This window comes from Brachyhypopomus gauderio, chromosome 2 (assembly GCF_052324685.1).
Source record: "Brachyhypopomus gauderio isolate BG-103 chromosome 2, BGAUD_0.2, whole genome shotgun sequence".
In the NCBI taxonomy this organism is placed as follows: Eukaryota; Metazoa; Chordata; class Actinopteri; order Gymnotiformes; family Hypopomidae; genus Brachyhypopomus; species Brachyhypopomus gauderio.
In genome coordinates, this window is record NC_135212.1 from 3,955,920 (window position 1) to 3,980,206 (window position 24,287).

Genomic DNA, 24,287 nt, shown 5'->3' on the forward strand with positions numbered 1-24,287 from the left:
TGTACAGAGCTAGCGGTTAGTCACAGAGCTAGTGGTTAGTCACAAAGCTAGTGGTTAGTCACAGAGCTAGAGGTTAGTCACAGAGCTAGTGGTTAGTCACAGAGGTAGAGGTTAGTCACAGAGCTAGAGGTTAGTCACAGAGCTAGTGGTTAGTCACAGAGCTAGAGGTTAGTCACAGAGCTACGCTGTTCTTTCTTCCCTGGATGAGCCTTCCATGCTCTGTAGCCCCCCCCCCCCCCCCCCCCCCCCCCCCCCCCGAGCACTAACGGTTGCTGGAGAATGGAGCAGGCAGACGTTGTTCCTCACTAAACACTAAATGAGAGACTAGTAAATGTCGGGAAAGAAAGCCTCCAGTTTCCTCCTTTACCTCAGAACAGCCTCTTTTGTGCTGTCAGTGCCGGTGTGCCCAGTCATCCCGTCACACCTTAGACATTGTGGTGGCATGATTAATTTCTGCCTTAACGTAAGTCGCAGTATGTGTTTGTTCCTACGTCCTTCATATAGTGTGTACTTACCTGTATACTTTTGCATTTGACCGGCTGAGTGCTCTATGTTGACAGACTGACAGATTCATAGGTGCACAGATTGTTCAGAAGCAGCTGATTAGTGGAACAGGGAAATGTTATCAGACACTCTTACGTCTGAGCTGACCGCCTGCCTGGGTTTATGATATCAGTACAATTATAATTCCCCACAGCCAATTGCAAGAGCAGCTTGTTGAAATTCTTCTGTGCTTTACTCTAATGTACACTGCATGTATCGCTGATAATCTTTTTTGATGCTGATATCATGCCATATTCTGGCCTATGTCAATCTAGCTTTTCTTTTATCTTCACAGCCTAAATAATGACAATCGTCTGCCAATATAAATTCAGAAAATATCCTAAGAATAATGGCTTGGAGTTTATAAATAAATCCTCTTCATCTTGTCTTCTCAATTTCCCTGTTCAACATACTACAGCAACAAAGAATAAGAAGACAGAGGCAGGTCTCCATGACAGTGCTATGGATAATGAGAGAGACTCGGGCACTGTGTGTGTCTCCAGGCCATAGAGAGTCCTAGCAATGCAGACTAGCAGAGGGGCTAAGCAAACACAACACTTTCCTATATGATTCACAACTACTGAATTACTGAGCACACACACACATAAATCCACACACATGCATACACACACACACACACACACACACACACACACACACACACAAAAGACATTAATCTCCGAGAAAGTTTTAAATGAGTGCATCCCTCTGAACTAGTGCCACGCTGAGATATAAAGCCGGATCCGAAAGGGAAGCTGAGTAACAGAACACGGCTCCATCGAGCTTCACACCATCACTCCTTCATCCAGAGTAAAGCAGACCGTCTCGTTCAGGCCTACGGTTACACAAGCTACGCTGAAAAAAAAAGTGAGATCAAGACGCCCACCAGCTCCCCTCGGAGGCATACACACTTGTTTACCCATGGCCATTTCACCCTTGCTGTATGGGCGCTGGACGTAGCCGCGGCTATCAGCACCGGGCTTCGTCCTCGCTGTCACGTGCTGGAACCTCTGCTCCCGGCCAAGAACTCGAAACCGGCTGAGAGCGGAACCACCGAGGTGTCGCCCGGCCGCGTCATTGCGCAGAGGGGCTTCTGGTTGTATAAGTGCAGTAAAGAAGCGAAGTGGGGGGGGGGGGGGGGGGCAGGGGACACAGTCCCTGACAGTAATGGAGCCCAACCTGGTCCTTATTATTGCACACACGCTGGCTGGAAGAGCTCCTACAGTGAAGGCCTGTCATGCTGCACCGAGCAGCTTGCATTAAGCTAGCTTACTTCTGTTTTAACTGCATTATTGACCAACAGCTAATGCTTTTTCGAAAAATCTGACATGCCATTGGAAAACAAAGGTAGAAAGTATTTTATGAATTTCAGTGCCAAATGTTGAGTGATGTTTATAAGAAAGAAAGACACCATGCCTTTATGCTTGTTGCACCTTAAAAACTGCAGATAAATGACCATGTGTAGCTGTGGATACATGCATGCATATCTGAAATTGTTATGTTCAAAATATTTTTTCAAAGCATTCAGACATTGTTACATTGTTAATCATTCATATTCTGACCTTATCACGGAGAGGCTGATGATTGCCTGGATATAAATGTGTTTGAGATGCAGTTCTTTAAAAACTATAAATTGGCCTGGTGTTTTTTTTCCGTAAACATTACATATTCATTATTGTAATGTCAGTTAAATTGCCCAGTGTCCTCCCTTTGTCAAAACCATAGTCTGTCTCACTTGTCATGTTTTGAACACTTGTCATGTTTTGAACACTTCTTTTGACAGTCGGGGCAGATGAAGCTTCTAAAAATGATTTAGTAGCTGTCTCAAAGGCTTTGACACAGATTCTGACATTTGATAAAAGGCCTGTTTTCTCCTGTTAAGCTTGCTAGGGAAACATTTTGACTTGATTATTTTCCTCACAACTGATAGTAGCTGGTTGCTACAAAATATCCCTGGAGCTTTCTGCTGCATTCAGTTTTTTTTTTTTTTTTTTAAAGAAGCTGAATACATGTATTCGCACAAGAGTCCCAGGGGAGGTGAGGAAGCTCAGACTGCCTAAGACACCCTCTCAAACTTAAGTATCTCATATAGCATCTCAGAAAACCTCTCAGACTGTCAAAGACTGCCTCTCAGACCATCCTGGACTGTCTCCTGGACTGCCTCAAAAACTACGTTTCAGACTGACTTTCGGACTGTTTTACTGCCTCTCAGTCTGCCTCTTGGACTATCTTAGACTGCCTCTCAGAGTGTCTCAGACTGCCTCTCAGTCTGCCTCTCGGACTGTCTTAGACTGCCTCTCAGTCTCTCAGACTGCCTCTCAGGTAGTCTGCCTTGCTCATAAAGAAGCAAAGCCATGAAAGGGCACACATGACTCGAAGCTGCAGTTCGATACTTCCTTGTCCTATGGCTAAAAAAAGCATATGGGGAGATATGAGTGTAATGAGCAGGCCCTGCTTGGCAAAAATGTCTTCTGTAATAAGCTACAGTGAAATCATTACAGTATGTTGCTGCTATGCTTTCTGGAACCATCTGGCGTGATGACAGATGCCGTCTAAATGAACCGAGAGGAGGTGCTGAGGTGATTCAGAGATCTCTCACAGCGACATTTAGGAATGGCAGTGCTGTGTTGTGGGAATACGAATGCAGTCTCTCCCAGGTTTGCTGTTCCACCGAGGCAGGACGCCGCACCAGATCTCATGGTAAATGGCAGCCCTTTGATGTTATCTTAGGAGAGCGCTATTGAAGTCTATGCTAGGTGGGTTGTCAGGTTATTCAGTGAACTCACAGGAGACATGGGCACTGCGTCAAACAGCAGGCTTGAGAAGGCCATGTTATGTGTACATTTGTGTGTGGGTGCATCGTTAATATTGCCGTTAACACTCAGGGACGCGGAGGAAACGTCTGCGGAGAAGAACAATATTGTGAAGCATCGTGAGCAAGAGTTCAGCAAGGACAGTGAGCGTTCATCTCGTGCGCACGCAAGTGTGTTATGACGACGAGGTTTTCGTCATCTACTGCTGAAGACGCATTGTCATTGTGCATTGTCATACCACCAGCACACTATAGTGAACAACAACAACAACAGAACTGTGACAATATCACAGTTCAGTGTGGCAGTCATGTGGGAAGACGTTGGTCAAGGTAGAGGACCAAGATTAGTCCCAGCAAGGGGACAGGCAGATTAATCTGCTTTTATAATGCAAGAATGTAACAAAATAATCAATTCAACAATAAAATCAGATAATATTCACTTTTTCAGCTGCCTATCTTACTTGGACAATATTCTTGGCAACGGGCAAATGCATTTTAGATGGTTCATTATAACAGATCACTTTTAAAGATGCATACTCTTAAATACTTAAATACTCTTTAAGGTAAACTTAGGATACTCATTTGCACATATCTTAGCAGTCACCCACTCTCTGCAAGGAAAGGTACCAAAAACAATGCTCACTGTCAACGTATGCAGTAATGTATGCAGTAACAGTTCATTTGCTCCTTGGGCTTATAGTGCCTCCTGCTGGATGGGCCATAAATTTAACTGCCGCTCACACCATCTGTTATGTCATGTGTTCGACTGTCCCAGTGGGTTAGGTCATTCTTTTGGGGTCTCCCAGTTGAGTGTATATTTGATTTTATATCACTGGTTTGTGTAGTATATGTACTTTGGGTAATTTCTTCTGGTAGGTCATAGGGTTCGTTACAAAAAAGATCAATGTAGAATGAATCGTGCATGAACATATTGTAATGAATAACAGTACATGTATGTCCAGCAATCTGGTCTGCACGCTAACCCCCATGACCTCGTGATCTGCCACCATGACGCATTTTCCAAAGTTAACTGCCATCAAAATGTCAAAGGTTCAAAGCAAATCACATTTCCGCCGATAGTGGTAGGTACAAGCAAGAGCAGGGGAAGAAAAACACGTCAGAGATCAACTTTAAGATATGGATCAGAACACCGAGGCAGGCCACAGATCTCTGAATGATGCTGCCTTTCACCAGGGTTAGAACCTGAGTCAAGGCTGAATCAAAGAGCTTCAGACACGGAAACACTTAACACAATAACCAGTTAATCCCAAACAGCACAATCCCTGCAAACTCAACACTGGGGTTTTTGGCGTGTGAGATAAGCTCCCTTATGCCCATGTTTGATGGCTGAAGAACAAGTCAACACTATCTGGCCACTGCATCTGTACTCAACTGCCTGGACAACCTCATTCTGAAAGAGAAACTTGAAGGAGAAACCTGTGAACATGTTTGGAAATATGGGATGTTTATTTTCAAACCAGAGAAAGAGCCTATGTCACCTAATTATGGCATACAGTCCTGAGCAAAACAAGTTCAACAAAATTAAAATTCATTTGGTCAGAAAATGAACAAGCATCTTGTACACAAAGATAATATCGTGACGAGAGTTGATATAAAATTCAAACATGGTTGGCTGTTAAAAGTGTTCCCATCGTTGGCAGTTGAGACCATTAAAAGTTTTACCTTATGCAGTGTTTGGATCATGAGTTGTGCCCAGGTGTGTCTGTGGACATGGTGCCAAGCCCACAGCATGTAACTGCAGCAGAAACACTTACAGGGTGGCTTTTTGCCATCAAATTCTCTGAATATCATCATGGACATCGTGTTGGGTTCGGCTTGCTTAGCCTCCACCAATACATTTGGGAGTCACAAACAGAAATACAAAATATGGTTTTCTCCACAGAGAACAACACAACACTGAACTAGGTGACAATTAACAGCACCTTCGTTATTGCCCTAGTAACAAACAACATTGCATCTTAAATATTCTTTCTTAGATATGTGCTATTTCAAATGTAACATTTTATAGAGTCAAGACATGACGTAGCAAGATACAGAGTAATGTAATGTGTTTGCATTTTGAACAAGGAACAATATTGTTTCCGATCTTCGATAATAGAAAGTCCGTCGATTTTAGGGGTATCTTGATCATCACTGAAGACCTGAGAGCAGAGCGAGAAAGAGAGAATGAAAACCATTCTGTGGGTTACATGAAAGAAAAGACCATCACCTTCAACTTAACTATTAGTACACTTTACAATGCTAATATCCCTTCAGCATCAGAGCCACAAGTGGTCATGGCTGAGATTCTTAACAGAAGGCCGTCCCCTCGTGTGAGGCCCCGCCCCTAGCCCCGCCCATAGCCCCACTCACCACGCCGCCTCACAGCAGGACACAGCCCTTCTTTTTAACCTTGGTGGGCTGTGGGCAGAGCACAGCCCGGATGGCCTCATCAAACACGGTCTTTAAGCCACGCTGAGTTAGGGCGGAGCACTCCAGATATTTCACCGCATCTGATCACACGCACACACACACACACACACACACACACACACACACACACACACACACACACACACACTCACACACACACACACACACACACAAAAGAGGACAAGGCAATGACATTACTGTCAGAGGTGAGTCATTACCTTTACTGCTGGAAGACGTCAACTCTCAGAGTAATCGATTGTGTGTTCAGAATAATTGTCATTCGGTAAGTACTGTTGAGAATCACCATGAAAATTATAGGAATGATTCTGTACTCCCGAACAAAGAGGTGTCAGTGTTTAGTAGACGCCTCTGAACTGAAATGCTGACATGCAGTAGTATCAGATGTGTATGTGTGTAGACTAATTATATGGACATGTGTGGGAGGACTCTTCCGTGTGTTCCTATAATCACAATAGTATAAATCACCACAGCAGCAATGGCAGGCAGTGTTAGAAGCTGAAGACATTGAGTTATGTAATACACAGCACCATTTAGATTGTTTTATGTAGAAGCTAAATTCAGAAACACTCTAATTTCACGAATCACCAGTTTGCAGTGGAAGAACAATAACGACAATGTGTTTAACAATATAAATATAACTTTTTACAGGTCTCCACTTACAGTCCTGGGTGGCAAGAGAACACTCTTCCATATACAGTACACCATTTATTGCTTAAATTAATTATTAATTGTTTTATTTACACCTCAGCAATAAAATTGTTACTTAAACATCATAAATGGTATATGTAACGTGCGAGGAAGGTGGGTGCAGAGAGGAGTATCATGGAATACATAGAACGTTTAAAGGTTTGTGGTAGCGTAGATAGCGCATACAGCACATGAAACACACAAATACACTGACTCTGAACAAAGACGAGCACGGGACACAGTGTAAACACACATTAAAGAGACAAACTACACGCGACCCGGGTGATGCCGAGACGAGCCACAGGTGAGAATGATGAATACGCTCACATACAACCACACCCACGGAAACACATATACGGACATGACTAGACGTAGACAACACGTGCTCACGCCCAAAGGGAGGGGCCCGGGGCTGTATCGAGACAGTACATAACAAACTCAGATATTCCACTCAGTGATTCAGCACATTCAAATTCAAATCTCACCTATTTCCTTGGCCAGGGCGAGCCCCTGTGGGTAGGTAATTGGAGCCAGCTTTTTCTCTTTTAGCTTCTCAATGGTCTCCTTCTCGTCCCTCAGATCCAGCTTGGTGCCAACCAGGATGATGGGAGTGGAGGGACAGTGGTGTCTCACCTCTGGGTACCACTAGGGGAACAGAACAGTAGATGCAGGTGGGTTCAGAAAAAGCTCCTTTGATGGTCACTTGACATCAGTTTCATTTTCATCTGTTAATATTCAGTCTTTTATGCTTTTAGTCAGAGAAGCACTCGGCAGGCATTTTAACTGAACAGTACTTATACACCATAGACACATACATACACACACACACACACACACACGCACACGCACACACACACACATACACACACACACAGCTGAAAGACCTGCCAGAACAACATTAAAAACAGAGACTCAAATGAAGCTTCAAGTTAAAGTAACGGGTAGGTGTGGATCACGAGTTTCAGCACATGCACGTTGAGTCGTTTTTTGGGTATCAGCAGGTTTTTAATGGGATTCTCGGCACGGCACCATCTGTGAGCTGTCGGCATCATATTCTTCAGACTGATCCCTATCCTTTAGAAGGGCACAACACAAGACTAAAGGCCAAGTATCACAGACAGACAGACAGAGGGAGAGAGAGAAAGAGAGTGAGAGAGAGAGAGAGAGAGAGAGAGAGAGAGAGAGAATCCTTGTGTACAGGTTGTCTCACATTCTAAGGCATATCCTGGAATGCTCTCTTGTTCTCGTAAGGATGTTCATATTGTCTGTTCACTGTCTGTATTGATTGAGAGTCACCAGCAGTTGGAACCAAATTCCTTGCGTGTGTCACGCAGACCTGGCCAGTAAACACGATGGTGATTGTTCTTACAGTTCTCATGCTCCACTGTAGTTTGATATGACTCCACTCTAACAGGACGGCAGACACTTGTCAAGCCACAAAAGGCAATAACTTAATAATTAATCAAAAGTGACCTTCTGGTCACCTCTAAGCCCAATCTGGATTCAATACTGAGTTTTGAACTCCCGTGGATCTAACATAGCACTGCTACTGGCAAGTAAGAACAAATTTAAGGTGCAGTACACTGGAAACAGGCAGTAATCGCACATTTCACAAGAGGTGGGTCTCAACCACTTAGAAAAGGTGCAAAAATCCCCAGTTCAGTTCAAGTCAATGGTATATTGTTGTCTGAAAGAGCAAAAAAAAAAAGACAAAGAGAAAAATAGCCACTTATCCAGGTTCATCTGTCAGGAGACACAGTAGTAGCAGTTTCCAGTTTCCAACATCCTGGTTCAGTTTCTAAAATGGGTGCGTGTTAGTCATCAGTTCCTAAACCACAGGACTGATGGGTGGATGATTGCTGCGTGGGCATTGCAGGTAGACTAACTTCATTATAAGGCATTTCTATTGAAGCGTTCCTCCTCTTGAGCCCATTAAGAAGACATTTCAAAGGAAATCGGCCCGAATGGCTGGCGTCATTAGGGCCAGGCACATTTCACGCCACAGACATTTGAGTAATACGCCAGAGCCTCGTACTCTTTTAACTACAGCACTATTTTGCAGTGCCTGAAGGAGGTTCACAGCACTAATAAAAATACATTTTTGTATGAAGAGAGCTGAACTTTCCTACAATGCACAAAATACTAGCAGGTTAGCATGACACGCTCTTGCACTGCCCCCCCCCTCCCCCCATTCACTCTCCACAGGCTTTCCTAACTGCCTTAATAGATTTTAACTTATCTTTAACCTTGCATGAGCTATCAAATCTTCATTTGCATATGACCAGTGTTACCATGGTGACGACTTGGCAATATGGCGTAGAAATAATATTGAAAATGGTGGGGAGGGAAGAAGTGAAGGACTTTGATGTGCTTGGTGAAAGGAGGGAGCGCTGAGGAAGAGTGGCCTTACGATTATTGGGAACTTAATAAAGAATCAAAGGGCTTGTGTGCGGTCTTGTTTGTGCAAGCACTGGACAAATTGGAAAGGATTAAGTCTCGAGTGTCTCTGCTATCGTTGATATCAACAGCAATTTGCTTCCCACGACATCTTTCTGAAACGTGTGTGTATGCCTATGTATGTGTGGCCTTCACATGGCCTAGCGTAATAATGACGATGCACTTGCTTCAACCATGTCTTCCCAGAAGTTTTGTTTGTATTTTTTGTGACACTCAGGAAAATGTTTTAAGGTGACAGAGACATTTTAGCCATTAGCTGTTCTTATATCACTTGACTCAGCTCAGGTTCCACTGCATTAAACATTGTTTTACCAGAGCCTAATCTGCATATTAAAAAATCATGAAAGGCACATCATATCTGCAAAGTGCTACAACGTCTTATTTACAACCCCAAACTCTTCTAAAGCACTTATACTTAATAAGACTTTATTAATTTAAATTGAACTTTGCAGGGTCTTTTGAAATATATTTGAAGAAGTTAGAAATGTACCGGTAATCTTGAAATCTCACTTGAACTAGCGTCTTGTTTACAATGGGCAGAGCTAATACAATAAGCATTTATAAATTATTACCATTCTGTACTTTATTGTGCCTTTCCTCTCACCCACTGGAGGTTTTAGTTACTATGACAATCATTCCCATTCCAGCTGATTAGATTGTAGTCGGTCTGTTTCATCGCCGGACTCACAAAGCATCGATTCAATAGGAAATCATCATGAATGCTGACCCTGACAGAAAAGCACCGGCCAAATGACAACAGAAGACTGCAAGTATCACAGTAACCTCCCCGCACTTCTGGACGCGGTCGCCTCCTTTGAAAGGCAAACGTTCCTGCCTGCTTTTGTACGTCGTGTCAGCTTTTTGATGTGCATTCCATTACGAGTCGCCTGCTCCTGGCTGTAGGTTCTCATTCTCTTCTACTGTATTTCCTCCCCCCTCCCCCACAGTATAATTTTCTCCAAATGTACATTTCCTCCAAGGAAAGTGCACCAAGGGACAAAGGAGAAAACTTAAGTGAAGTCATTTTGAGCTAGAGATCAATTGTACACACTTTTCGATCTATGAACCACGTTTTCTCCACAGAGTCCACAGTGAAGCACGTGCAGTGCTCAGAGATGCTCAACGTGGTCTCGTTGTCTCATTGGAGTTTTGACTTGACTTTGGCTTTATACGGCGCGCGAGTGTTGTCATTAAATATGCGTAAAGGGATTACTTGTAATGGAAGAGGTGACCTTGAAACGCTGATCAAAAGCTGACTGTGCTTGACTAGGCGGTACAGTGAATAGCTTCACAAACAGCAGTGCCATGTCACGACAGGTCTATTATTCTACATCGCATCTATTCACGTGAGGCCCTGGTGTCTACAGGACTATCAGCCAACTCTGCAGAGAAGCACATGATTTCATTTTGTTAATAAGGATTCCCTCCTGGTTAAAGAGCTCCAGGTGTTAGTGAGAATGGTTATCAGGGTATAAGGGCAGGGCTGGAGCAAAACACTGTTGTCCCTCCAGGCCCTCGGGGTACACGCCCCTGCTCTATATTCTAACAGTGGCAGACTGGCCAATCAGACGTGCTACAGCTGCAACATGCAGGCAGACTGGCCAATCAGACGTGCTACAGCTGCAACATGCAGGCAGACTGGCCAATCAGATGTGCTACAGCTGCAACATGCAGGCAGACTGGCCAATCAGACGTGCTACAGCTACAACATGCCAGCAGACTGGCCAATCAGACGTGCTACAGCTACAACACGCTCCTTCATCAGTTATGCAGTCATGCAATCTTCACAAAGATAGTCACACACACACAGACACGCACATGCACACATGCGTGCACACACCACAAACACATTCACATGCTCTCTGAACAATCAAAAGATTGTGTGAACGGTTGGGACGGAAGAGTCATGTCACTCGCCGACAGCTTCCTCCCCGAGCCCTGAGAGATTTGTCTTCCTCCCCCCTCATCGACCCTCTGCTCCACCCTCTGCTCCACCCTCTGCTCTGCGGGTGGAGGAAGGCTAGTTGTGCTCGAGTTGTGAGAATGATACGGTGTGTGTAAGGAATCAATTAAATGAGTCAGGAGAACGAAGTGACCACGGGACTGAATTAACACTCAGTCCTCAGAGAAACTTGCAGCAAGCAGCTTTAGGGTCAATTCATATTCTGTTCATGGTCATGTTTTCAGTGAGTTTTTTTCAATAAATCTTTCAAAAAATGCCTGACAATCTTACGAGTGAGTGGGCAGGTCACATGTTTTGTACACAGTGGCCTCTACTGTCCAGCAGACGTATTGCATGGCAACTCTGCTTGCTCTCCAAACTCTTATGGGATATGGGAGAATTACTGTCATTAGATTTCTGTTTGTCATCTTTTAGAGTCATCATAATTGAACACCAGAGTGTCTGCATACGTGTGTGCTTACACACGCTTGTGTAACCCAGAAGGCTCTGTTACATTTGCATGTGCTGTTATGTGTATCCCATGTCTATGTGCAGGACACTGACCTTGGCTCTGACGTTCTCAAATGATGCCGGGCTCACCAGTGAGAAACAGATGAGAAACACGTCCTGAAACACACAACAGAGCAGTCACAACCAGTGACAAGCAGCCATTCTCAGTTTTTAACCAACATAATGTGCAAGTCATAGCACTGCACTGGTTCTACAAGTTATCACAATGAAGTATGAGCTTCATTGTTTGTGTAAGATGATCAGCGACTGACATGGAACAGTTCTCTGGTTTAGCATTTCCGAATGAAGTTCTTAGTCTGAACAAAGTTCCTTGTCTCAACATAATGCTTATGAACTGTTATTGTTTATCTGTGTGTGTGTGTGTGTGTGTGTGTTTGTGTGTGTGTTTGTGTGTGTGTGTGTGTGTGTGTGTGTGTGTGTGTGTGTGTGTGTGTGTGTGTGTGTGTGTGTGTGTGTGTGTGTGTGTGTGTGTTTTTACCGTCTGTGGGTAGGAAAGAGGCCGAAGCCTGTCATAGTCCTCCTGTCCAGCTGTATCCCAAAGTCCCAAGTTCACTGGTTTGCTGTCCACCATCACGTTGGCTGAGTAGTTGTCGAACCTGGCGGACAGCACAAAACACACATCTCAGTCGGCGCCGGGCAGACGGGCAAGACTTATGGCACACATGAACCTGGAGCGTGAAGATGGAGTGTAGCACTCACACGGTAGGGATGTACTCTCCGGGGAAGGCGTTGGTGGTGTAGCTGATGAGCAGACATGTTTTACCCACAGCACTGAAACACACGGGGCACAAGAGGTCAGATTCCTGCATACACAACACAGTCTGGTGGTGTACATGCCAAGCTAGCTGTTAACGGCATAAATAATAAACACTGTAGGGTGTAAAGTAAAATCTGTTATTTTACAATCATAAAATCCTGTTTTTTTAGCTACTTAGGATGCGGAAATACACACCTCTCTCTCTCTCTCTCTCTCTCTCTCTCTCTCTCTCTCTCTCTCTCACACACACACACCAAGTTTTTATGTAGATAATTCAAAACATTTTCTATGCCACTTTGGCACAGAATCAGAACATTTTGCAAATTTTAATAGTGACACAATAGTTTTGTAATAGCTTATACTAAAAACATTGTCAAGGTGTATTAAGTGCTTTTACTTTTTTTTTCTTTTTTTTTTTGCTTTTTAATACCCTGGGGGCCTAAGAGGTTGTGTAGTCACAAAACATTGTCATACAAAAAATTATAAACTACTTATTTCACTGCTCATAGCAGGCAATATACATTCCTAAAGGGAAACATGTGTGAATGTGTTTACTTATGCTGTCTGGACAAGCAGCTGTATGAGAGGTTCTACACAAACTTCCATTTGGAGAGAAATGTGTGTGTGTGTGTGTGTGTGTGTGTGTGTGTGTGTGTGTGTGTGTGTGTGTGTGTGTGTGTGTGTGTGTGTGTGTGTGCGTGTGTGTGTGTGCGTGTGTGTACGTGGCAAGGTGAGTACAGAGCATGCTGCTGCATGCACAGAAAGAACTGGAAGAATGCTCACACACACACACACACACGCACACACACACACACACACACACACACACACACACACACACACACACACACACTGAAACTATCGTCGTCACTGAAAACACTTCCCTCAGGCTACACATATGCTGTAGCAACTCACAGAAGGTTAACAGATCTCTTCATCTCACTCCTCTCTTCTCACTATTTCCTCACACACACACACACACACACACACACACACACACACACACACACACACACACACACGCACACACACGCACACACACACACACAATGATAAATGTACCTGGCAGACTTGTGTGCACTTGACTTAAGGGCTGGGTTTTTTTTTTCGCAGATTGGAAAAGGAAATCTCTAAAGACACAAACCCATTTCTAGCCAGAGGTTTCCACAAAATGGCAGAGCCAGCCATAAGCACACTGGAGAATTCAGCATAAAAACAGAAGTGGATCAGACCTAAGCAGTATCTTTATAAAACATTATATCACAGCATGACAACAGATCCATGCCAGGTTTCCACAGCTACGGTAGTATGTGGTAGCTTCCTCACAGATTCTCAGGTTACAGTGCACATGGGAAATTTATTACAAATGAATGAAAAATAAGTGGGAAATACGTGACAATAGGTTGAAATGTCAAACAAGAGGACTGCACCACATATTATTTAATTGTTGACTGTGACATTAACCTTTAGAGTAATCATATCACACAAGGCTGTACTAAGTAAAAATGTTCCCCAACAAGGTGGTCCCAAGGTGTGTTCTCTACCAGAAGTGTGTTCGGTGCATGTTTTAATTACTCACGACATTGGCATGATCCAAAAGTTGCAAATAGTTTTGATCAATATAATCAAGCTTAGTAGGCCAGTTAATAACTACATCACATAAAGTGTTCATTGGTGTGTTTTAATGCATGACAAGGCATTTCACATTCGCAGTATGTGACAACATAATAGCAACACGGTATTTATATATGCATCATTTATGTATTTTCAGCCCAGGCTCTACAATATAAGTGCATTCTGTGATACTGTCTAAGAGGTTTTTTTTTCTGTTGGGGGTTGTGTACTTTTTGAATTTGGAAGCTCCTTGAAGTTTTCATGAATCACAGAGCAGAGAGAGCTACAAGCAGAATGATGGAGAGATGGAGAGAGACGCATGGAGATAGAGGTGGAGAGAGAAATGGAGAGAGAGCCGGGGAGAACAGCAAGACTGCTGTCGGCCGTGTAACAGGAAGCAGAGCGGTTTCTTTCAGGAAGAGATGGTGAGCCCCTTTTTCAAGCGTGTATTTGAAAGTACTCCACCTTTCAGACAATCTAGCGATACGTTTCTCCATCCTGAACATCAGTCTGTCCATCTTAGAGACGCTCTCTACTCACATGGCCTGCCAGCGTCCCTCTCTCCTGCTCTCACAGATCAACACATATTGCTCTACAAGTCATTTCCATTATTTAAGATGGTATAGCAAGTTACTTGTGGGACAATACAACGGTAAAAAGTATGTAGAAATATCTCCTCTCAGTGCTCCTTCAGTTAAGACATGTTAGGGTGTGTTTGTTTGAGCGTGTAACCACTTAACACAGGCTCTAGTACTGCCGTTGCAAAAGTACCTCTTAACGGAAGTGCTTAGTCAGTACAACAGTGTGTGTTTCTGTGCCTTCATCACACAAGGCAACAGATTATGCCGCGGTACACTTTAAAGACACCAAATGCACCACTGCACGTTGTGAGTCATGTCTGGTCCCAGTACACTGTACTGTTGTGTTACTGGGAAAGGTTGATGCTACATATACACCAGCACGTTAAAGGAGATTTAGGGCTTCCACCAATGACGTCTTCACTGACCGTATATATTGTTCTCTTTTTAAGCAATATTAAAACCAGTCCCACTGAACAGAATTCCTGCAGTTCACTCAGTGAAAGACCAAACTCCAGCCGTGATGACCTAGCTTCAAACCAGGGTGACCTCACTCAAACCAAGCAGATTTCTAAAGCATGGGAACCAACCAATGAGGAACTACCAATAAAGAAGCACTATCCTATGATTAGCTGTGGGCTTACTAACAGTCAGCATGGTAACAGTCAGCATGGTAACAGTTAGCATGGTAACAAGCAGTGTGGGTAAACTCTTAGTGATGCTATTATCACTCCAAGGTCTCCGTGGTTATAAGACTGCAGTCTCTGATTCCTGACTGGACACGTAAGGGTTAAGAAGGGAGTGTGGGGGGGATGACATTCCCGCAGGTGACTACAACCAGGGCCTTGAGCAAATGCTGCCAGCAGTGAGATGGACGGCTCGAGAGGAACTGTGCAACTTTAAAATAGAGAACTGTGCACAAGCTTTAAACAGGATATCCTCAAATGCACAGAATGAGAGAAAGAAAGAGAGAGAGAGAGACAGAGAGAGAGAGAGAGACAGAGAGACTTACTTCTCCTTTCAGGGAACTGTAAAGCTGGGAGGTATGAAAAGGCATGTTTACAACTAGTCTACATTACTGAGTGATTTAACTAGGTTGTCTGGTTTTTGCTTATGAAGTCAGAAGAATCAGGGTTTTTGATACTGTTTTAAACAAATCCATGCAGAAAATACTGTTTATATATTGATGAATTCATAGCATGAATATGATTATTAATCTTTTATTATCCACCAAAAATCATTATCCATGATTATAAATTACCAGTACAACTCGTGTTTCAGCCACCACTAAATATCTTAGCTATCACCATTCAAGGAAATGTTAGCAATGCATTTCTCCCGTGCTTATGTTTCTTTAGTCAGGCATGTGTTTTGCCACCTATCTGCCCATACACCTTTCTTCATCATACTACAGGACCCCGTCTTGCTGGCTCTCGCTCATCCATCTTTGTTCATCACTGTCACATGTCCTGGTCTCAGCGTGGTTGGCTCACAGTGAACCCACACACACGTTACACGTCAACATCTCCAGAACCGTGTGTTCCCCCTCTACCATCACCATGGGAGCAATACACATCTGACCCCACACACACACACACACACACACACACACACACACACACACACACACACACACACACACCTGCTCCACTTCTTCAAACGCTCTACAAAAATCACTAAGTAAATAACAAACAACAAAAGCGTCATTACATGTTAATTCCACCACGTTGTGTTAAAAAGCAGAACGCGTCATCTCATGAGTCTGTGCCTGAAGTCTGGGTCTTCAAAACGGCCCAACTGTAACTGTATCGTGGGCCTGTAGAAAACAGAACTGGGTGACAGGCGTCTTCACCCAGGAAGTCAAAGAGTGCTTCTTCCTCTCCATCAAGGCCCTGGTCAGAGCCCGCTGGCGCCCTTTTCTGGATCACCCACCAGTCAAAGGCGAGGCCACCCCTGTAAGACCCCGGGGAACTCTGCCCCATCAACGCTGTGCTGCCATTTTAAAACCGGTGTCGCCGATCGGGCCCCGAGGCCAGCGGACTGGAACGGCTTCCGTTTGATAATAATCACTCTGCCATTTACTGAATGTGGCATAATGACTTCCTGCATGGTCTTAAAGGAATGATGCAACACTGGTCCGTGCCAGTGGTGAGCTCTTCATTAAGTGTTTACTTTCGTGGTGTGTGAGGGTTTGACGTGTGGACCACCACACCATATCAGATGCAGAGTGACATGCGGGGCATCTCTCGATTGTCAATCACTGTGAGAGCTGGAACGTGTGTGTGTGTGTGTGTGTGTGTGTGTGTGAGAGAGAGAGAGAGAGAGAGAGAGAGAGAGAGTGTGTGTGTGTGGTGTGTGTGTGTGTGTGTGTGTATGTGTGTGTGTGTGTGTGTGTGTGTGTGTGTGTGTGTGAGAGAGAGAGAGAGAGAGAGAGAGAGAGAGACTGTGTGTGTGTGAGTGTGAGTGTGTGTGTGTGCGTGCGTGTGTGTGTGTGTGTGTGTGTGTGAGATAGAGAGAGAGAGAGAGAGTGTGTGTGTGTGTGTGTGTGTGTGTGTGTGTGTGTGTGTGTGTGTGAGAGAGAGAAAGAGAGAGAGAGAGTGTGTGTGTGTGTGTGTGTGTGTGTGTGTGTGTGTGTGTGTGTGTGTGTGTGAGTGTGTGTGTGTGTGTGTGAGAGAGAGATAGAGAGAGAGAGAGAGAGTGTGTGTGTGTGTGTGTGTGTGTGTGTGTGTGTGTGCGTGCGTGCGTGCGAGCGTGTGTGTGCGTGCGTGCGAGCGTGTGTGTGTGTCGCACACTGTTCCGCATTTCACCGGCTTCATGTTTGTGCTCCAGTGTTCATTACCAATGAGACCAAGCCCTTCTAGACTTGACCAAAGTGGACAAACAAAAGCCATGGACCTGTTCTGATTTATGTGGAGTACTGCCTCAAACCAACGTCCCTCCTTCATGCAAAGGTCCAGGCTCCTAACGAGAACCACTTTATGTGTGACTGACACCAAACTGCACTGTGTGTCCATAACAGTTCGAACAGGGCATCAAATGCCTCTGGTACAATGTACAGACCAAGTACTGAGGTGTGTAAAAAATTCAACATTTCCTTCTGAACATGTTACAAATTGACAAGAAGAAAAGAAAAGAAAGGAGGAAACAACGTTAAAGTAAAACACCATAGCACATACTTCAAGTTCACCTTACATCTGTTTTGTAGTGATAGTTTTGCATAACAGATCAGTCAAATAAAGAGAAGACAATCAGATTATCCTGTGTTTTACTTACCCATCGCCCACCACGACGCACTTTATAGCTTGCATTTTGATTAACGGTGAACTTCTGACGCCCTTCGATTAAACTTTGTAAAGGTGCAATACAGGAAACAAGACTGCCGCTTTAGCGAGGCTGTCAGTGTCTCTACCCACCCACTCTCCTGCTCTTCTAGTGCTGCGCGCTTTCGATCTGCCCAGTCTTGCGAATGGGAGTTTGTGAAACTCTCAACGCACATCTACGGACTGGCTGATCTCAGGTCAGCGCAAAAGAGTCACTTCCACCAGCACCCAAAGTGGTTCATGTATCAGGAAGTAACCGCGCGCATTGTTAAGTATTGTGTCAGGTGCACGCGTTCCTGGTAACTCTTCTTCCGGGTGTCCGCCACAAGAGGGCAGTAGACAACAATATATTCGACAATGTACTTGAGCGCTTACAAAAATCATATAGCACTTCCTCAACAGAAGGAAACATTCTGGATATGAAAGAACAGCATAAAATCTGCTATTTAGGTTTATATATATGAACATAAATTATGAGCCTTCAGTTCAGTATTGAAGTTCAACAATACCGTTCAATATTAAAGTTATGATAATTTAATATAGCAGTGAAGTGATTGAGTATATTTTGTAGGTCAGTGTGTGAGTGTGTGTGTGCGAGAGAGTGAGAGAGAGAGAGAGAGAGAGAGAGAGAGAGAGAGAGAGAGAGCGAGAGAGAGTGAGAGAGAGAGAGAGAGTGAGAGAGAAAGAGAGAGAGTGAGAGAGAGAGCGAGAGAGTGAGAGAGAAAGAGAGAGAGAGCAGTGTTGGTTCCCGGTGTTACCCTATTGTTCATTTTCATCACTCTATTGGTCGCACGTTTACATGAACGTCCCTTGGTCGTATAGTCGGACAGTGAGAGTTGAGCCATGAAGGTAAGCAAACATTTTGCTGACGTTTTTTCTGCACATTTGATGTTGCTTTGAAACAATATACATAAAAAAGTGTCCAATATCATATATACTATATAAAGACTAGCTATATAACACATATTGTATGACCTATACAATTCTAAGACGAATATACTAACATTGTAAGAATATTCTATGATTCTAAGAAAGATACAAGCACATAGTGAGCATTTTATAAGTTTAGTCTCATTTATCTTATTATATATGAAATGTGTAAAGGGTAATTTGCATATTCTTGTATTCTGTTGCTTGCTTTCTACTGTATCACTGTATAATTCTGAGCATATAGAACTGTTTGCACCCATTAGGCTTATCAAATTAATTTGTATTCTTCATCAAGAAATGTACTGTTAAACAGAAGAGGGAATGCGTTTACGTGGAAGTGAAGACAGTTCTGACTATGTGATTTATAGTCAAAAGCTGAGCTTGTACACTAACCCTTCCAGGAGAAACCACAGAGGCTCAAATAGTGCTTCTTCATAACCAAGGCATTATGATGTGGTGATATAAATACATCGGGAAGATTTCTCAGCAGCAGGGCTACTTTAAGTGGCTGGAGTTCCTGTGAGTCGACAGTCCCTCTCCTGATCGTCCAGAATGGGCTCCAAGAGAAAAGACAGTTTCCTTTGGGGAAAAGGTGAGCTAGAAATTTTAACCAACCTCTGTCGACTTCTAGGAGAAATCACATAACGTGTACATAATGTCCAGGTGGGACAGGTCAGGTTTGGGTGATATCCTGAACAGGAAGTGAGGTGATTGACCTGGAAGCAATACAGTGGGACACCTCAGGCTAAGTGGCTCAGTGCCCTGGGCACTGCTTTCCATTTTGAGTACACTAGAGTTTGTTATAGAGTTTGGAATTGAGTTTGAGTTAGAGTTTGGAATAGAGTTTAGAGTTTGGAATAGACCTCTCCCCTTGGCCCCACTGCATTTGACATACAATAATAATATTGTAAAAAATCTATATTATATTATAATATAATATAATAAATAATAAATTAAGATGTTGGTTACCATTATAAAGTGCACATCTGTGTCCGTCTTATGAGTGCAATTCTCATGTAGTGTTCTCAATTCTTAATTGTGAGGAGACGTGAGATGTCTTAACAAACTCGCCTTTGCTTTAGACAGCTCTGAATGACATTCTTACAATACGCCAGTTAACTCACTATAACGTGTTTATGAAAAAAGAGTGTAGGTGAGAATCAAGTGTGGTTCTGAAGTGGGAATCACAGGTAAAGGCAGCAGAGTTCAGAACTGAGCTGAGCCGGGCTCGATGGCATGGAGCCCACAGTCCTCTTCCCCCATTCATGTCCTTCTGATTGCAAGAGGCTACTATGCTAACACACTAATGTCTTCCTAAGCTCCTCCAGATTGTATCCGGGCAGAAAAGAAGCAGACTGAGACCAACCGGATGAACAAGAATAACATTCTAGGTGACATTCAGGTACACACAGCTCCTCGTGCACAACATTGGGGTCTAATACTTTGGCTTGCGACATTTAAATGAACAATGAAAGTTTTGTGCGCTACACTTTCACGTGGTGAATGAAGACCCCAGTTAACCTGATACGGAAACAAAAGAACGGAGCGACCACATAGTTACGAAGTTTCGCAATAGCATCTGTCTCTGGGGTTTTGCATCTTTGGACGTTGGTGTGCCGTGCGGGCGATTTGACACTTTGATCATCCGTCACCACCGTCTGTAGCTATGCCAACGGCCAGCACCATTCACTCTCGTGCCTTCATTGTGTCTGACAGAAACTCCGGATGGAAATCGAGAACGTTCTGACGGAGATCCACACAATGGAGTCGAACAAGGAGAAGTGAGTATCGGTTCCTTGGCCAGCTGCAGAAACAGAGGCCAATCTGAGCATCAGTTCAAAGTCAATAAATTAGGGGCCCTTATTTCAAGGGCTTTTCAGTACTTTGCTTGAACGTTGAAACCTCCACTTACATATGCACTCCACTAACAGAAGGACCATCAGGGTTAGGGAGATGAGGGGTGGTTTGAGGGGTGATGCTGGGATGGGCGTGGATGATGTCTGTAACTGTAAAACGCACGTTGGGTTTAGGTCCACAACAAGATGCAACCAATCTGAAGTGTGTCTCGGTAGCTTCAGTACATATTCAGTACATATTCAGTACATGTTCAGTACATGTTCAGTACATGTTCAGTACATATTCAGTACATATTCAGTACATGTTCAGTACATGTTCAGTACATGTTCAGTACATGTTCAGTACATATTCAGTACATATTCAGTACATGTTCAGTACATGTTCAGTACATGTTCAGTACATGTTCAGTACATGTTCAGTACATGTTCAGTACATGTTCAGTACATATTCAGTACATGTTCAGTACATGTTCAGTACATGTTCAGTACATGTTCAGTACATATTCAGTACATATTCAGTACATGTTCAGTACATGTTCAGTACATGTTCAGTACATGTTCAGTACATATTCAGTACATATTCAGTACATGTTCAGTACATGTTCAGTACATATTCAGTACATATTCAGTACATATTCAGTACATGTTCAGTACATGTTCAGTACATGTTCAGTACACATTCACCTGAGGTTGGGTTGTTCTGCTTTTGTGCCCTTTACTGTTTATCTGCAAATTTGTGTTAGTGGGTTAGTGCACACATAAGATAAACAACAGTGTGTATTTACAGCGTGTGAATAAATACATATACACGCATCACATTACGGATCTCATGCATTGCCTTGCAGTTCCGGATATAGCCTATAAGGGGGGAGTGTGTGTCTTGCTTCTCGCACATATCACTGTAAGCATGTGGGTGTTTCCTGTTTCTCTTGTATACTGCTTTTACAAGAAGGAAATGTACCACAAATAGGCCACTATCAAGAGGGAATGTAGATTAAACAGAAGCAGAAAATTATGCAAGACATTGTGTGAAGGCGTCCACTACACACACGGGCACAACCACACAAATCCGTAGCTCAGGGAGTCTCTGACGATGGCATAGATGTCACTAGATAAGCACAAACACAAGCTGCAGTGGTGTACGGAGCCGTTCACACACTCCCCGTTACCACAGTAACCTTGTTAGCCTTTTTATTGGTCTTACTCTGTAAATTGTGTTTTCCATTAGTAAGAATGTCATAAGGACAAAAAGGTTCCAGTGTGGAAAGAAGAAGTTTAACATGGACCCGATAAAGGCAAGTGTCTGACCTAAAGTTCAACAAAGAGTTAAATACAAGGTTATCCCAAATGAAACACAAAGCCCTCAGTAATGTTCTGTCTTGCAATTACTGGCAATTAGAAAGGAAGAGACATATAAAATTGAGAAGAAAATATTCAGAGAGAGAGAGAGAGAGAGAGAGAGAGAGAGAGGCAAGCAAGCAAGCAAACGACAACCACATCCTGTCTTCCAAAAAATAGACACGTTAAAACCACATAGAGAACTTGCCCTATATTTGACAGGACTGTATTTAAGAAAGTATTGCGTCAAATAAGTACTACTCATCAACAGTGCATGAGTATAATGTAATAATTAAGGTTCTCTTAAGGAAAGATGCCTGCCAGTTTTCCCAGTCATGAACATACTGCTGTATTAGAAAAGGTCAATCTGCACTGTAGGATATGGAGTATGTGTTGAGGATGTGAAGACCAAGAATCTCAGTGTAATGGAAACTGTAACGTAATGGAAATTGTACAAATGACCATCCACCATCTTCACATGATCATACTGATCATACAGTTGTGTTCATACTTTGGGGTTCAGTGATTTCATTGGTCTCATCATGTTACAGTTGAGTTCATCACCTGTGTCTTCTTGGTACAGGGAATCAAGTACCTGCTGGATAATGACCTTCTGGTGAACTCCCCGGAGGATATTGCAGAGTTCCTGTACAAAGAGGAGGGCCTCAATAAAACAGCTATCGGCAACTATCTTGGAGAAAAGTACATTGATGGCATCACACTGATAATAAGGACGGTCATTAAAGTGAATCTGTGTTCTATGAAATTACATCACTATCATGTAGTGGGGTGAAATTATTGAGTATTATTGTGTGACTTTGTGCTCATAGGGATGAATTCCGCCTTAAGATCTTGAAATCTTTTGTTGATCTCCATGAGTTCTCAGACCTGAACCTGGTGCAGGCCCTGAGGTGGGTAAAGAGACCTGTCTTGTCTTGTTGCCCAAAACTGGGACTGATCACTGAATACGATGAATATTCCTGAATGGCTTTTTGCTCGTTCCTGTCCATGACCCTGGTCCTTGTCCTGATTCTGGTCCTGGTCCTGAACCTGATCCTGGTCCTGGTTCTGGTCCTGGTCCTGATCCTGGTCCTGATTCTGGTCCTGGTCCTGGTCCTGATCCTGATCCTGGTCCTGGTCCTGATCCTGGTCCTGGTCCTGGTCTTGGCTGACCGCAGACAGTTCTTGTGGAGCTTCTGGCTCCCCGGTGAAGCTCAGAAGATTGACCGCATGATGGAGGCTTTTGCGCAGCGGTACTGCAGCTGCAACATGGGAGTGTTCCAGTTGTGACAGAAATTATTGATTATTGACTAATCATCATTGATTAGATCATGTTTAGTTATTATAAGAGATCATTATGAACTTTATGATTTTGGACATGTCCATTCTGACTAAGCAGAAGGACTACAATAATGAAGTAGTGTGATTCAGTGTAACCATGTTTAGTTCATACTATGCATGTGTGCTATACGTGACCCAGGTCAGGGAGAGTGCTGAGGGTAAGAGTACTCTGTTAACTGGTAGTCACTAGGCTACTAGTCTTGTCATTTAGAAAGTCATTTAGCTTTCTCTGTGTTCAACTGATACATCAGTTGCTTCCGCTAACTCTAGGGAAGTCCATATTAGGAGATACACACATGTGAAACAAAGTAGCCTGCTGGACGCTTATGTTTTGGGACATGCTGTGCTAAAGATAACTTGCTGTTAGAACTGCTGAATTGTGTTTAAGATTGTATATAAGCAGGGGGAGTGCCCCCCTGCCTTCAGAGTTGTCATGCTTGAATGAGACTCTCATGTCTGTGTCTGTCTTGTGTCTGTCTTGTATCTGTCTTTGTCCTATTTATATATATTTATATATTTGTAATAAATTAATCATTTAACCACCTCTGAGTCCTCATCCATTTATTAGAAAATTTCCACGACACAGTCTACAGGTAAGGTGGGCACCACCTTGGCACCACCTCCATGGGCAACCCTTTGGGTGGAGCTCACTCTCCGGGGCGCCTGTCCAAGCTCCGACCTACTTCAGTCTTCTCACTGCACAGATAGGCCTCATTTCGATAGGGGTGGAAATCACAATTGACAATATGGCAGCGTAACGTAACTTTGATTGCTGAGGCCTGACGCCACACCTGCTTCTGTCTTCCTGTCAGACACCTGCTACATCCTGTCGTTCGCCATCATTATGCTGAACACCAGCCTGCACAACCCCAACGTGAAGGACAAGACGCCACTCCAATGCTTCATCAGCACGAACCGCGGCATCAACAACAAAGAGGACCAATTAATCAATCAATCAAATTTTATTTATATAGTGCTTTTTACAACAGTTGTTGTCACAAAGCAGCTTTACAAGTGCCGAGTCCTAGCCCCCAGTGAGCAAGCCAAAGGCGACAGTGGCAAGGAAAAACTCCCTAGTTTTTTGCATGAGGAAGAAACCTTGAGAGGAACCAAGACTCAGGGGGGGG

At 43.6% G+C, this 24,287-nt stretch overlaps 2 protein-coding genes across 4 annotated transcripts; one reads left to right on the forward strand and one right to left on the reverse strand.

The window, feature by feature from the left end:
- Positions 1–4,797: 4,797 nt before the first annotated feature.
- rac2 (Rac family small GTPase 2) lies at positions 4,798–17,873 on the reverse strand. Of its 2 annotated transcripts, XM_076982873.1 has the most exons (7): positions 17,649–17,867; positions 12,126–12,197; positions 11,905–12,022; positions 11,460–11,522; positions 6,982–7,141; positions 5,729–5,868; positions 4,798–5,517 (listed from the first exon to the last, which is right to left on the reverse strand). In XM_076982873.1, the coding sequence occupies exons 1-6, from the start codon at positions 17,681–17,683 to the stop codon at positions 5,738–5,740; spliced, it is 579 nt and encodes a 192-aa protein (XP_076838988.1). In that variant the 5' UTR covers positions 17,684–17,867; the 3' UTR covers positions 4,798–5,517; positions 5,729–5,737. The 2 variants fall into 2 exon arrangements, with proteins under 2 accessions (XP_076838988.1, XP_076838997.1); XM_076982882.1 differs by lacking the exon at positions 4,798–5,517 and having other exon boundaries at positions 5,793–5,863; positions 6,973–7,141; positions 17,649–17,873.
- Positions 17,874–18,397: 524 nt separating this feature from the next.
- Positions 18,398–23,702, forward strand: LOC143484308 (cytohesin-1-like). 2 transcript variants are annotated; one of them, XM_076982977.1, is made up of 8 exons: positions 18,398–18,544; positions 19,027–19,217; positions 19,945–20,027; positions 20,342–20,406; positions 21,710–21,776; positions 22,403–22,521; positions 22,650–22,730; positions 22,998–23,702. In XM_076982977.1, exons 2-8 carry the CDS (start codon positions 19,178–19,180, stop codon positions 23,107–23,109), a joined length of 567 nt encoding a protein of 188 aa, XP_076839092.1. In that variant the 5' UTR covers positions 18,398–18,544; positions 19,027–19,177; the 3' UTR covers positions 23,110–23,702. The 2 variants fall into 2 exon arrangements, with proteins under 2 accessions (XP_076839092.1, XP_076839099.1); XM_076982984.1 differs by having other exon boundaries at positions 19,954–20,027.
- Positions 23,703–24,287: the final 585 nt, after the last annotated feature.

Bases quoted from the DNA above. Each gene is read 5' to 3' on its own strand.
- rac2 (XM_076982873.1), bottom strand. From the start codon at position 17,683: ATGCAAGCTATAAAGTGCGTCGTGGTGGGCGATGG. The intron at 12,198-17,648 runs GTAAGTAAAACA...CGTGTGTTTCAG, and splicing joins TGCGTCGTGGTGGGCGATGG to TGCTGTGGGTAAAACATGTC. The intron at 11,523-11,904 runs GTAAAAACACAC...TGTGTGTTTCAG, and splicing joins CTCTTTCCTACCCACAGACG to GACGTGTTTCTCATCTGTTT.
- LOC143484308 (XM_076982977.1), top strand. From the start codon at position 19,178: ATGGGCTCCAAGAGAAAAGACAGTTTCCTTTGGGGAAAAG. The intron at 21,777-22,402 runs GCAAGTGTCTGA...TTCTTGGTACAG, and splicing joins TTAACATGGACCCGATAAAG to GGAATCAAGTACCTGCTGGA. The intron at 22,522-22,649 runs GTACATTGATGG...TTGTGCTCATAG, and splicing joins GGCAACTATCTTGGAGAAAA to GGATGAATTCCGCCTTAAGA.